Source organism: Ovis aries, chromosome 5 (genome assembly GCF_016772045.2).
Source record: "Ovis aries strain OAR_USU_Benz2616 breed Rambouillet chromosome 5, ARS-UI_Ramb_v3.0, whole genome shotgun sequence".
NCBI classification, from domain to species: Eukaryota; Metazoa; Chordata; class Mammalia; order Artiodactyla; family Bovidae; genus Ovis; species Ovis aries.
This window is the reverse complement of record NC_056058.1, coordinates 29,340,366-29,355,125: the sequence shown is the minus strand read 5'-3', so window position 1 is coordinate 29,355,125 and position 14,760 is coordinate 29,340,366. Positions and strand designations below refer to the sequence as shown.

Here is a 14,760-nt window from a genome sequence, read left to right as displayed (position 1 = left end):
CTGGTGGTGTACTGTCACCCCATTGCTAGGTGTAAGACCCAGTGGGTGGGAAAGTTAATATAGATGGTACCTGGATGCTGCACATCAGAAGAGTTCATACAGCTGTCCTGCCCTTATTTCTGTGGCAGACCGACTGTTGTTTCTAATTCCTGTAAAGTTGGAGTGTGGGAGGTTTTGTTTTGTTTCTGCTGATCCACCCTTAAACTGAGGCAGTGTTTTTTGGTTCATTAGTTTACCTTGAAATGTTGAGTATCCAATGGCTCAAAAATTTCTGATTTGTTTTCATTGTTGAGGTGGGAGAAGTGTTTCTTGTAATGTTCTATATCCTAGACAGAAGCAGAAACTCCCTATTGGGTTACATACGTAAATCTCCCTTAGATTTGGCTCTTCCAGAAACAAAGGTTAAGAGGGCAGGTGATCCCAGAAACCCCAGTCAAGTAGTGAAAGAAGAAACAGGGAAGAGAAGGAAGTGTGTTAATGAGTAACTGTGGTGCAGTCCCACTGAGGACTTCTGGAGGAAACAGCCTAAGTGGGCAAGCTGGGTCTTTATCCACCAACTCCCATCTGTAATTGATTAGTTGTCCTGTCTCTAGGTGAAGTCTGTGCCAGATCAAAAAAGGCAGACAATCACAGGTGCAGCAGAAGCATTTTACATAAAGGAATGAGAGAGAGGCTACAACAGTGTCTGTTAAAAAGTCTCTCTGTGCCTGTAAGGACATTTATTACTTTATTTCTCAGGCATATTGATGTACTGAGAAGACGATTCATACCTGATCTATCTTTGTGTTCTCCCAGCATGGAGAATAGTCAGAAGACAATCAATCAGTATTTATAAAATGAGAAAATACCTTTTATAAAGTACCAATATGTAAAATTCTGGCTAGTTCTTCATTTCCTATTCTCCTCCCAAAGCAACATCTTCACCCCCACCTCAATCACTCAGACAGTATATTTTTATCTCAGCTGCTAAAAAGGTTAATCTCACCAAAATGTTTAGATTTTTAAAAATGTATTGATTTTTCTAGCTAATTTAAATGTAGTATAATGTAAAGGTATAATTTCAAAACCTGCTAACAGGCATTTTGTATTACTTGCAGCCAACAATGATAAGACGTCCACCAACAGTTGTTTGCTATATTTGTGGTCGTGAATATGGAACAAAATCGATTGCCATTCATGAGCCACAATGTCTGAAAAAATGGCACAATGAAAACAACTTGTTGCCTAAAGAGCTAAGGAGACCAGAACCAAAGAAACCAGAAGTCAGGACCATTACTGGTAAGTTTTAAAAGACTTGATTGTATAACAGAAGACTTTTCTCTCTAAACTTAAAAGAGCAGAGCTATTCTTTTATTACTTGCTCAAGCAACTGACATCAGCAACATTTACTGTCTTGGCCACAAAACAGTGGCCAATAGAAAAAACAGTTCCGAAATGCCTGACCAAAGTGTTGTTTTCAGATGCTGAGACACAAAGACGCTATATCCTGGCAAACTGCGCAAGGAGAGGGACTCACTAAAAATTGCTCTATTTCCCAAAAGTTATATTCATATATTATCCAACACAATACTGTAAAAATGAGAAGCTTAACCTCTGGGGACATCTAGAAACATGCTTTCAAATATGAATGTGTTTTAGTGTTCAAAGATCAGGGGTTCCAAAGTGAAATGCTTACAAGGTCCACTGGTCAGATTCCACAATTGAGCACATTTGTCCATGTGTGGAAAAGGGGAAGGTGGGAATCATGGGGAACTGAGAGCACTGCCTCTCTCCAAAGGACACGGCTGCTACCCAATGCCAGCTGTTGTTATTCTTAAGAAACTTAGCCTTAACTTCACTGTGATGTATCTTTCAATAATACGAAAGAAATTGGAAATCTTGACTTCTATATGAAATGTCCAGATTTTTAAAATTTTGCAGTGAATACTTTGTAAAGCACTGCACAGGCCATATGAAACCTGAACTTCATAAACTGTCATGTGGGGCCTCATTACAGAGCCCTATACTTACTTATTCAGGGTGAGAATGAAGAAGTTCAGAGAATTTGCCATGCCAGCTCAGACTTAGTCATCGCCTACGATTGTCATTTTATCAGTTGATCCCATGATTCCTCTCAAAGGAAAACCATTCTTGGTTTTAAGAGAAGTATCATTCAGTTAATTGATTCTCTTTATGTAAGAGAATCATAGATTTACATATCCAGAAGGTACCTTGGAAGCCATTTAGCACCAATTATCTCAGAGCACTCGTTAGACATGTGACCCAAAGAGAGTTTTCTAATAGCTCCCAGAGTGGAATCTAGATTGTCGTGATAAAGTTCTAAGCTACCAGAACTCAACTACTCAAAGTCCTTGCCAAAAGGAGAACTCTGCATGCTCGGAAAAGAGCTCGAGATGAAAATATCTATCTATTGAAATTAGAGCATTTGCTCACAAAGAGATTGTTTACCTCTTTGAGACTTGCTTCCCATCATTTCTCAACTGATAAAAAATCTGTTTCCTTCACTCCTGATCTCTATCACTTTCTCTGCTTGAGCAGAGTTATCACAATTATAGGAGAGAAGAGAAACTACTGGTTTGAAAGCCCTGGGGGGGTTCACCAATCTCTTGATTGGCTACAAATGGAAAAGCCAGGTCCTATAATTGCACTTTCCTATAATTGCAATTTCCTCTTGGCTCCATGTAACTGTTCTTTCTGAGGGTGCCCTTCCTCTCTGGGTGAAGAGAATTCCCACTCCAAAGTAAAGGCACTAAAACTTTTAGAAATGTAATGACTCATCTTCAACTCTCCATGAATACTTGGGAATTTTTGAGCCCATATTAAAACTCATGAGTAAGGAGAAAGTCAGTACCATTCTTTTTTTAACTGGTTTAAAGCACTCAAAATATACATTCATATCCTGCATATATAGTGACACTTCCTTTATCCAAGGGAGAAATACTAGATGGTTCTATTGTGCTAGAGTTTAATTTCCCATGGAGGATAAAAAGAAAAAGAACATTAGTAGACTTGTTAAAGAATCTAACATTGGCTACATTTTTATGAACCACTAGATACAAAAATCATATGAGAATTGCCTGGGCTTTAATGAAAAAAATATATGCTGTGAAATTAATTTTTTAAAAGCTATGTGATATATTTTTGAGTGCCTGGCTACATTTGAGGGGGTGCTTTTTTGGGGAAATTCTAAGACATAGTCAATTTAGTGTACCAAAGCCATTCTATTTAAATAAGTTTTATTAAAGTTAAATCCCACACTGTTTCTCTAAAATAAACCCATATGCCCTTTTTCCTATGCTCTGTCAATGGAGATTTTACATCTCTCAGCTGTCTTTGTTGCTTTCTTAAGGACACTTCTTTTTGTCAGCTTAACTATCCTGTTTGCATTCTTCACTTTAATTACTTAAAGAATCTCTGACTTTATGGCCATAAAGAAATGATAAATTTGGGGGATATAATTTGTCTTAAATTCACTCTCACTGTCAGTTGTGGCCTCGAAAAACATTCTGAAAGATTACAGAAGAGGAAGATAGAGACATGTTCTTTTTCTTTTGAAAGCTTATGGAGTCAACTGAAAGAAAGCCAAAAGTTATATTTGCAAGATAACAATGCATAAACAAAGATGTTAATAATTAGTGAAGAATGCATATCACAACACATAAAACAATGTCTTCCCCTTTTCAAAATTCAAGGACTGAAAAACCTCTGATTCAGAGCTAACAGTTCTCAGCCCTTAAAAGACTGAGCAGCACTTTTTTTTTTTTTTTTTGGCAAAAGTAATATAATTTGTTTAAAAGCCTCAGTCAACAGGTATTTCCTGAAAATACTTTCCATAAAAAGGAGAGTATGGTTCTCCAGAATGAAAACTGATCCATTTTCCCATTTTCTTTTTCTTTTCTTTCTTTGTTCTTTTTTTATTTTTTTGCCCTCTGTTTTTCTTTAACTTTTCAGCCAAGGGTTTCTATGATCTCGATGCCTTAAACGAAGCTGCTTGGACAAGCGCCCAGAGCCAGTTGGTTCCCTGTAATATTTGTGGGCGTACCTTCCTGCCAGACAGACTGATTGTTCACCAACGATCCTGTAAACCAAAAGTCGCCAAGTAAAGCCCTTTCTCCCTACGAAAGAGTTACAGGCATTAAATCCCTGGGAAGGAGTTGGGTTATGGTGGAAAGGAGTAAAAGTGGGGGTGGAGTTGGGGAAGAAGAACTAGAATTGACCAAAGGCCATGAGCACAGGACGCCCAGCTCAGTGCTCTGGTGGCCTGCCTTGACCGCTGTGTCACCGCTCTTAACAAGCAGCTGCGTGCGTGTGCCCAGACACGCCGCGGGCCTCTCATGAGACACGGTGCTCGGACAGAATGACACGTGGCCGCGCCTCTTCAGAGCTGGCATTTTCATCTCCAGGAAATCTCCGAGCCAGCTGTTGCCATTTTTTCATCTGGTCTGTTTTCCCCGAACAAGATTCTGAACCTCACCGCTTAGGACTATTATTTTAGTGGTGGGTGACTTCAGGCAACTCTTCAGTCCCGAGAAAAACTGGCTTCCCTCCCATCCCTGTGCTTTCTGAAGTAACGTGCCCCTCCCTGCTTTTTCTGATCCAGGGAAATGTTTTTTAATCGACTCAGTGACTGGAATTCTTCTTTTCTGTACAAAACTGTTCAACAGGAGAGATATATCAAAAAAGAGCTAAGGGCTTAAAACACCAGAACCGTATAGTACGCTTACTCCCTCGGTGAGAAATGCTGCAAGGAAGATTCAGGATCAACACCAGCCTCGTATGCTGGGAGATCGCTGGGTGTGATTCATCACCTTGTGGAAACCGGCTCCCTCCACCTAGCGAAGAAGTCCAGCGAGAATTCCTTTCCTCTGCCCTCCTCGGGCCTCATAGGTGCTTTATTGTTGAGGTCTAAAAAGCCTGCCAGCAAGTTCCGTGCCTCTCCACCCAGGGTCCATACACAGAAAGTGGCTTGTGCAGCTGCTCTGGATTTGAGTCCTTGAATGTGTATTTAGAGAGGCGGGGCTCTCCTGGGAGGAGGCCAGTGCCAGGGAGGGGCTCTGCCCAGGAAATTCTGCTCCCCCGGGCAGTGCTGCCTTGCCTGGACTCCCAGCAGTTTTGCTTGATCTCTTTGTTCATTTAATGGCTGAATTTCAGGGCCATTCCGGATCCACCAGGTTCCTGCAAACCTTGCATTCATGACCTTAAACAGCGCAGTGAATTCCAAATTATACAAGCAAATTCATTTGACCTAATAATTTGGTCATACATCTGCCTATTGTAAAAGGCTAGATTAGGAAAATTGTGCTAATTTTTCTGTTATTCCTGCCTATTCTGAAGGAAGCAAGAGATAAACTATTTTTTTAAGTCTTTTAGATATCCCCCAAAAGATTAACATCTTGTAAAAGAGACCCTTCAATGACTTGTAGTTGATGCTTTAGTTCTTTTATTTTGTTAACAAAAATGACAATAACATCTAATATGTAGAGCATGTACTGTGGATCAGGCAATGTGTCTAGTGCTTTCTGTATATCACTTTATATAAATCTCACAGCAATCCTTCAAATAGATATAATCCTTATTTTACACATGAGAAAACTGATACTTGGACTAGAATAGCCAACTCAAGGTCACACTGAGCTTGAGTTAAGGGGTTGGAGTCAGGAAGCAGACTTGAGACTGCTAGACTTGCAAACCCAAAATCTCATCCATTGCCATTTGTGTGCCGCATGCCGCCATTAATGAAACTGACTGTTCCAACACAAATGATCTGATACATGGAGAAAGTTTTGTACAATGTTTAGGAACTAAGGGAATTAGGATGTTTGCAGTTCAGCTGCTAGTCTGGATTTATCTTAAACCGAGGTGAAAACAGTTTGCCGAATTCAGAGTATAGTTTGAATTGCATTGTATTCCAAAAGCCACTTCTGCGTTCTGCTAATAATGTTCAGAAGTCAGATGCAAGGGAAATAAAGAAAGAGTTCTGGCCTCAACTTTAAAATGAATGGCCATTGGGGTCATAAAGGTTCTTGGGCCCTTTGCTTTCAAAGCTTGGGAAAAACAAAACTACCTCATCTGTAGGGATTATTAAATCTGAGTTCTTGAAGTGGTTGAAAGAAATGAGCTCTTATAGGAGGCACTACTCCCACAAGGAAAAGCTTGAGGAACATCAAAGTGCTGACCGAGGGGCTTCCACCTGCTCCACCTGAGCTGCCCTGCAAATGTTGCAGGGTATCAAATGTGGAGAAAGTTGACATCAATCCAAGGGTTCCCGTCTTTCACCAAGTCACACTGAAGTCTCGCCATCAATGGGAAAGAGTTCATCTGCTCTTTACCATCTGTCCTTCCCTCAACTCATTGACAGCTGTGCAGATACTTGCACTCAAAGAGAAATGATCTCTTTAACAATGGTTGGCACATCCGTGAGCTGTGAATTTGAACCTTGAAATGGTTCCCATAGACAGTCTCCTTGCTGATGAAGAGCAGATACTAGATGAAGGTCCTTGGAGCTCTTACACTGGCTCAGGCAGTTATTGGTCTGGGATGCTGGGATGTAATGGTATTCCGGACATCAGTAACAACACAGTTCCCTTTCAGCTCTGGAAACTGGTGTGGCACAATCTCTAATTGAATTCCCCTCTAGTTGAGATTATGGGAAGAATTCCAAGATTTCTTGATGCTCACTTGCACATTGAACCCTCATTAGTGGTGCAGGGCATGTATTATCAGAAGGGAACCCTGGAGATGGAACAAGCCTGTCCTAATAAGGGGTTTGGAGGAGGCTATGATCCTCCGGTGAGTAAACATGGAGATCTGTTAGAGCTCCATTGTGGGACCTCCTCTTCAGGCAACCTTGGAAGTATTTCCCAGTGGGGTCCCAGTATCTCCAAGGAAGCCCCCAGATGACATCAGCCTGGGGAATATTGGCCTGAGTCTCAGAAAAAGAAGCTGTGACTGACAGGCAGACCCATTTGTGAGCAGGCAAGGGAAAGAGGGCAAATATCCAAAGTCTTCCTTCTCCTAAAAGCCTGAAAACGGCACTTGGTTTCTCCAGACTTCTCTGCTTCTGACATTAGCAGTGTTTCTTCTTTACACCCCATCTAAACCAACTCATATGGCTTTAATCCCATACCAGGCCAGGACAGGAAGTTCAGCCCTTTCCTTCCTCAACCCTGAGGGGGCCCTTCCCTTGCTCTGGCGATGGTCCACCCTCCTTTATCATTTATTACTTCCCTCCTGACTCTCTGTCTGGCCCACATGAGAGGCCGTGCCTGTTTCTGCTGGCCCTGCCTGCTCTCTGCGAGCACTGTGGCCAGAGATGGAAATGAGGTTTTCCTGCACTTGGAAGAAGCAGCACATATGAAGAGCAGCTGAGGTTCCAGCGGGGGTCAAACTGGGCAGAGAGAATTACACCAGGAAAAGCACTGCTAATTTAGCATAGGAGGGTACCGTTTTATGCTTAGTTATTTTAAGTTTTGTTATGAAAATATTCAATAGATAACACTTGCAGGGAAAAGTATAATGAAGTCTTCTATCCTCCACACCCAGGTACACTGAGCTGAAAACCTGCTAAGATTGAATCCGAATGGTCTTTGTTTCAACTACTGTTCTTTTGGATATGTGATGGGGAGAGGTGATGGGAACACAAGATTCCAGAGTGCCTCTGATGCCTTTTAATTCTACTTCTGGAAATATGAGATTAAACCCACATGGCTATAAAGCAACTACAGTGAACAAGTGAAACCTGGCCTAGACATCATGAGGGCTAGGTCCCATCATTGATTCACACTCATCAGCTATAGACCAATGTTTTTCAGGTGATACTTAACTGAGTGTGTTTTCAGCAAAGTAATGGCCCCAAAGATGTTGGCCCCTAGTCCCCCAAACTTAAGAATGTACTACCTTACACGCTATGTTACCTTTGCAGATGTAGTTAAGGTTATGCACGTCGTCATGGGGAGAGTATCTTGGATTATCTGGATGGGCCCAATATTATCATGTCATTAATAGTAGGATAAGAAAGAAAGAGGATAAGAGATGACAGCATAAGAAGTATCCCGTACCCTGTGGCCTGTTCTGAGATGTGGGGAGCTACGTGCAGCGACCAGAGAGAAGCTTCTCCAAGTTAAGGGTAGCCCCAGCAGGCAGCCAGCAAAGAAACTGGAACCTCCGTCCTATAACCACAGGAACTGGATTCTGCCAACAACCTGAATGAGCAAGGGGACACTTTCTCCCCTGGAGCCTTCAGTAAGAAACACAGCCCCACCAACAATGTGTTTTTATCTGGTGAGTCCAGGGTGGAACATCTGACCTACAAAAATGTAAGAAAATAAATGTGTGCGGCTGAATACATTAAGTTTGTAGTCTATAATGGCAGCAACAGACAGCTAATAGAAACATCTGAAGGGAGACTGCAGAGATATTGTGCATTTGGTTCCAGACCACCACAATAAAGTGACTATCACAATAAAGCACATTATAGAATTTTTTTGTTTTTTTCATGCATAGAAAAATTTGTTTACACTGTAGTCTATAAGTGTACAGTAGTAGTATATCTAAAAAAGCAATGTACATGTTCGGTATTTTTAAAATACCCAAATGCCAAAACAATTACAATAAAAACATCAAAGATCACTGGCCACAGATCACTATAACAAATATAATAATAATTTTTAAAGGTTTGAAATATTGCAAAAATTACCAAAACACGACACAGAGACACAAAGTGAGCAAACGCTGTTGGAAAGATGGCAGCAATAGCCTTGCTTGACACAGGCTCTTAACTTGCACAGGGTTGACACAAGCTCTTAACTTGCAAAACAAAACAAAAAGGCAATATCTGAGAAGTAAAATAGGCGAAGCACACTAAAACAAGGTGTTACTGTATGTGGATTAAAAGGCCAAACCTCCTATTGAGAAGTAGAGTCCTTAAATTCATATGGGACACTGGCCATCTCCACTACTTGCATTAGTGAGAGGGCACTGTAACCAAAGCCAGTAGGGTCAGAGAGCCCAGCGAAAACTGGCTCCAAGATTTGTCACTCCTGAAATACACAGCTATTTCACAACATGCTCAAAGTCTGGATGCCAATTTTTAATGTTCTGTTAATATTTTAAATCATAAGTGACTCTGGTATATGTACACACTTGTTCAAAAAATAATAAATGGACAAATGCAGTTGAATTATTTGGCAACTGACTTTTCATGCCAATGACCCTATGACCTCATCCTTTCCATGAACATGAAAAGAAAATAATTGTATAATCTGAAATGATAGAAGTTTATAGTTACGGGAATCTCTAAATAAGGTACTAACTGAAGAACAGTCAAAATGTTCGAATGCTAAAAGTGCAGGTATGGCTTAAATCTCAACATTCTCTTATGATCTTTACTGGGACTTTCTGAGAGGCCATGGGCAGATCTTAAGAGCAGGCTGAACCGTCAAAGAAATGTGCTCTAAGTACCTGATTCGAGGACCGGCATCAGGCAAATTGTCAAGCAAGATGTTTGCCTTAAGTGCCTTCATGTCCTATCTTGGAACATCTTGAACTCTTTCCTCCTAATCCTTTCAAGTTTTCTCCTGGATCTTACTGTCTAATCTTCCACCCACGACTGCCGAGACTTCTGTTTCTCCTAGAGAAAAGAAACCGAGGTGCTCCACCCTCCAGATACCCCTCCATTTCTCCCAGTCTACCCTTCCACATTCCTCTCCCGTAGCCCCTTCTCGACTTTTCACCAGGTATTTCACTGGAAAGAAACTTGAGAAAGTCATCCACACTAAGGGATTCACGGCGGCTGATGGTTTAATGTGCTGTCTCCTTCAGATGACATGGTTATTTTAAAAGACATTTCCTAGAAGTGTGTCTTTATCCAAAGTAATGAAATCCATGTGGTGAAATTTTAGACAAAATGTTGGAATGGAAGTCAAAAGGGCATGGGGATTGGGCGGGCTGCTCCTTGACCCATAATGACCCTTCCCAACCACACAGACCTCTGTTAACTCCACATCTGAGTAGAGGCACCTCTAATTAGATTTCTGCTTACAGCTGGTATTAAGGTAGGCTAAGTGCTGTAACAAACAGACCAAAATATTCTAGCAGCTGTAATAAGACAAGTTTATTTCTTGCTTTGCAAAAAGCCCTGGGCAAGTGAGCAGTTTAATGGGGTGTCCCTCCTTCATGACATCATTCAGGATCCCAGGCTGATGAAATCTCTGCCACTTTCAACATGTGACATACAAGTCGCAGTGGGAGGTCCTCTCTTTTCAGCTCAGCCGTGGCAAGAAAGGGGCTTCCCAGGTGGTGCAGAACCTGCCTACCAATGCAGGAAACATAAAGGACCCTAGTTCAATCCCTGGGTAGGGAAGATCCCCTAGAGGAGGGCATGGCAATCCACTCCATTATTCTTGCCCGGAGAGTTCCAGGGACAGAGGAGCCTGGCAGGTCCATAGGGTTGCAAAGAGTTGGCATGAGTGAAGCAACTTAACCTGCAAACACGCACATGAGGAGAAAGGAGTTACCCAATCAGCCTGGAAGAAATCCTCATCATCTGAATCTCAGCCACATGGCTGCATCTCAGTGCGAGGAGGTCTGGACACTGTGTTCTCACTGCACAGCAGGAGGAAGAGTGACCGGGACTGGGGGGGAGTAATTAGGAGTTTCTGTCATGAGCTCAAGCATAAATCTCTTCCTGGCTTCTTGTTAGGGAACCACATTCCCTCTTGTGGGAAACTGACAGTATTTGGGCTGAAATTGCACGACAAGAAGTTGTTCTTACCATCAAGGCAGACAAGGTTGGTAAATAAGGCCAAAAAAAAAAAAAAAAAGATAAAACTTAGAACATTATAGCCATTTTCACAGACCAGAAATAGCAGCATCATTTAATATTTGAAGAAAATATTGTTCTTTTTTTTAATATTTGAGGAAACAATTTAAAAGGCACTCTTGATATGAAAAGATTAGTCTCATATGGGTAGTTGGGGCAAAGAAAATTTTGCTAAAGCATGTGAATGCCATTTTTACGGTGGACAGAACTCAAACTTGAAGTATTACTGAGTACTCTGATTTTTCATTCTCCTTGACAAAAAGAAACAAATTGGAATTTTGGGCTCAAAACTAGGTTGAAAGGAACTCCCACCTGTTGGGAGTTCTGAACCATAGCAACCCCTCTGCCAGACCGCAGGTAGGGGTCACCCTACATGGAGACAAGGCTGGGGGACTTAGGTGCAGTGATCACTGCTGCTGAATTTGAAATGTCCCTTTCCTGCAGTCTAATTCTGTATGTTATCTTGAAGGCTTCACTTTGTCTCACCTCAGCTGTGCTGGGGTGCTGCGTAGAGTTGTGAAGTAAAAGAGGAGCCGGTGTCTACACATGGACAACCATGAAGCCTCAAGTAGCATCCAGGGAGCAGTAAGGAGCCACAGATGGCAAGCAACAGCCAAGACAGGTGTGTAGTCTCCTTTAACACTAAAATCACCAGAGAAGAGGGCCGGGATGCCTGACATCATTTAATAGTGACTTCAGAGCCTGGTTATTCAGGTAGCAAAGGGGCAAGCAACCCTAAAAGGCCAGGGAACATGGGTATATGGTTAAGTATGCTTCAATATAGCATCAGCAAGGGATTCCTGGATAGCTTAGCTGGTAAAGAATCTGCCTGCAGTGCGGGAGACCCTGGTTCAATTCCTGGGTCGAGAATTTCCCCTGGAGAAGGGATAGGCTACCCACTCCAGTATTCTTGGGCTTCCCTGGTAGCTCAGATGGTAAAGAATCCTCCTGCAATGCGGGAGACCTGGGTGTGATCCCTTGGTTGGGAAGATCCCCTGGAGGAAGGCATGGCAACCCACTCCAGTATTCTTGCTTGGAGAATCCCTGCGGACAGAGGAGCCTGGTGGGCTACAGTTCATGGGGTTGCAAAGAGTCGGACATGACTGAGCAACTAAGCACAGCACACAGCATCAGCAAACAACCTGAAAGACTGCATGGTACAGTGACGGGAGGTCCACAGGCTCCGACTCCTGCAGCCGAAGCAGATGGGAGGACAGGCATCGTTATGAAGACCTCACAGCAGAGAGGATTCAGAGCTGGAAGGATGAACAAGTGGAGGCAGCTGGGGGCACTAAAGGACACCCCAGGGAAGAAGCTCCCAAACTGTGGTCTACTCCGAGAATGGTAAAGTTGGATATGTTTGTTTGTTTTCTACCCTAATTAGTTTTCTTTGTCACTGCCTGGGGTGTGGCCACAGGATCTTCCTGATAACTTGATAAGGCATGTTACTTTGCCTTAATCTGTTTTCCAGACACCAGCATGCCCTCTGTTGATTCCTGTGGGTAGAGGAGTCTGGCAGGCTTTTATCCATGCGGTCACAAAGAGCTGGACACAACTGAGCAACCTAGGACAGCACAGACGTGCTAATGCTTGCGTCCCTTTGGCTATAGCCCTTCGGCTGTCGGCCTGAGCCTGTGGTGGTCACCTCCAGGTGTAAGTGACCTCAGTGATACCCACTCTGTGTAATACTAATATCAGCATTTTCCAAGTGAAACACGGGTGAAAGTTCTAAATCTTTTATGTTTTCAACATTTTTTATTTTATATTGGAGTATAGTTGATTTACAATGCCCTTAGATCCTTTATGTTGATAGGGATTGTGACCATGGGGAAGACAAAGAGCCTTTAGACTGTGGGACTGATCATAAAAGAAGTTATCAAAGTTCGTGGTTGAGTAATGTGTTCTGGATAAAGCGGCTATTTCTCTTTTTTTCTTTCTTTTTTTTTTTTTTTAACATGCTTCCAGCCCAACTTCTGTCTCCAATGGGGTATTTTCCAGAGATGAAGAACCCAGATCCAGAAGGTGGTGAACCATTTGCACGGAGGGTTAGATGGAGACCTTATTTATAGATGGGCAAACGTGGCAGGCCAGTGTGGTGGGTGGGTTCAAGAGCAGACCTGCGGTGCCTGGGGGTTCTCTAGAAGACCAAGAGTGGACAGCAAGTCAGAGGAAGAGGTGAGTGTGCACGAGGGGCAGGAATTTTGTGCAAGAAATGTGAGGGGTGATGACAAGGCAGAGACCAGGATGGCCATGGGTTCATTCTTCCCAACCTGCAACTTGAGGTTCTTGTTGCTGTTCGGTCACCAAGCTGTGTCTGGCTCTTTGTGACCCCGTGCTCCGCACTATGCCTGGCTTCCCTGTCAAAGCAAACCAGAAGAAATGTACCATCTGTCTGTTTTTGTTCAGGAGGGCACTGGACAAGATGATATACAGAGGAGAGAGGAGGCGAGTGAACACAAAGGCGAGGAGGGGTATAGATCTGCCTTTCCTGTTTTCCCACCTTACCGTTTCCCCCCTTTGTTTCTCTCACAGTATCAGTGTCTCTGGCTCCCAGTTCCCCTTCTGTCCCTGAGGGGCCTCATCTCGCACAGCTCTAGCAGTGAGCACGCTCTGCCAGAAGAGGGCAGCATTGGGAAGCCATGAGCAGAAGCGCCCTCACCGCGCAGACCCGAGCACCACATGGCAGGGACAGGGTCCGGCTTTCTGTTTATCCTAGCAGCAATCTCTGACAAGAAACATGAATTTATCCGTGAAGTCCTATCACATGACTCCTTCATCTCCTCTCCCTCCCAGCTTCTTAAAGGAACAATCATTGATATTTAGGCTATAGATACCTAACAGGCTATGTTTTGGTCTATTTTCTGACAAAATTTAGAATATAGAATGCAAATATCTACACACCGTTAGTGATTCAGGCCAAAGAGGCACTTTGCTTAAAGTATATAGATTCTGACTATGCAGCTGGCAAGTCGAATTTGTATTCTACCCAGTTTATTTTTTTCAAATGATTGTACAAGTCATGTATGAACTTTCTCAACACACGTTTCTTGAGCATCTGTCTGGATAAGGGGGAGTTCCATAGATACCCAGGTGGTATAGATGGATGACGTGGGATTGAAAGAAATGGATTTTTGAAGAAGGAAGAGGAAGTTCTAAAAAGCAAAAGCAGTAGTGAGTACAGATGACAGGTACCCCACCCCCAGCACTTGTATGCGGGACATGAGGGCCTGACAGTGTCCTCAGGGGACAGCCTAGATTTAGTTAGAATAAGCAAGTTCTTTTGAATGTTTAGAGAGGAAATTTGGGGCTACAGGTAAATACAGATAAATTGCTGATAACAGTATTAGGCAATACAGAAGGTGTTTGGAATAAGGAACACAGGCTATATATCACGTGGAGCCCAACACTTAGAAGGCCCCCATGCTTCCCTCGGAGAAGGCAATGGCACCCCACCCCAGTACTCTTGCCTGGAAAATCCCATGGGTGGAGGAGCCTGGTAGGCTGCAGTCCATGGCGTCGCTAAGAGTCGGACACGGCTGAGCGACTTCACTTTCACTTTTCATTTTCCTGCATTGGAGAAGGCAATGGCAACCCACTCCAGTGTTTTTGCCTGGAGAATCCCAGGGACCGGGGAGCCTGGTGGGCTGCCATCTATGGGGTCGCACAGAGTCGGACACGACGGAAGCGACTTAGCAGCTACATGCTTCCCTAGTGGCTAAGATGTTAAAGAATCCACCCGTAGGGCAGGAGACCCAGGTTCAATCCCTGGGATCAAGAAGATTGTCTGGAAGAGGAAATGGCTACCCAATCCAGTATTTTTGCCTGGAGAATTTCATGAACAGAGGAGCCTGGCAGGCTACAGTCCATGGCGTCTCAAAGAGTTAAACACAACTAATGGCTAACACTTAGGCTTAATTTAATGCCTTGTTACCAACAGGAAA

The 14,760-nt window shown here is 43.1% G+C and overlaps 1 protein-coding gene across 1 annotated transcript in view; it reads left to right on the top strand.

Annotated features, from left to right (window-relative positions):
- Positions 1-9,178, top strand: part of LOC101111962 (zinc finger protein 474) — a 62,673-nt gene extending 53,495 nt beyond the window's left edge. The window contains exons 3-4 of the mRNA XM_004008680.6: positions 1,098-1,278; positions 3,952-9,178. Of these exons, the coding sequence (XP_004008729.1) occupies positions 1,098-1,278; positions 3,952-4,103 (333 nt within the window). The 3' untranslated portion in view covers positions 4,104-9,178. The remainder of the gene's footprint in view (positions 1-1,097; positions 1,279-3,951) is intronic.
- The last annotated feature ends 5,582 nt before the right edge of the window (positions 9,179-14,760 follow it).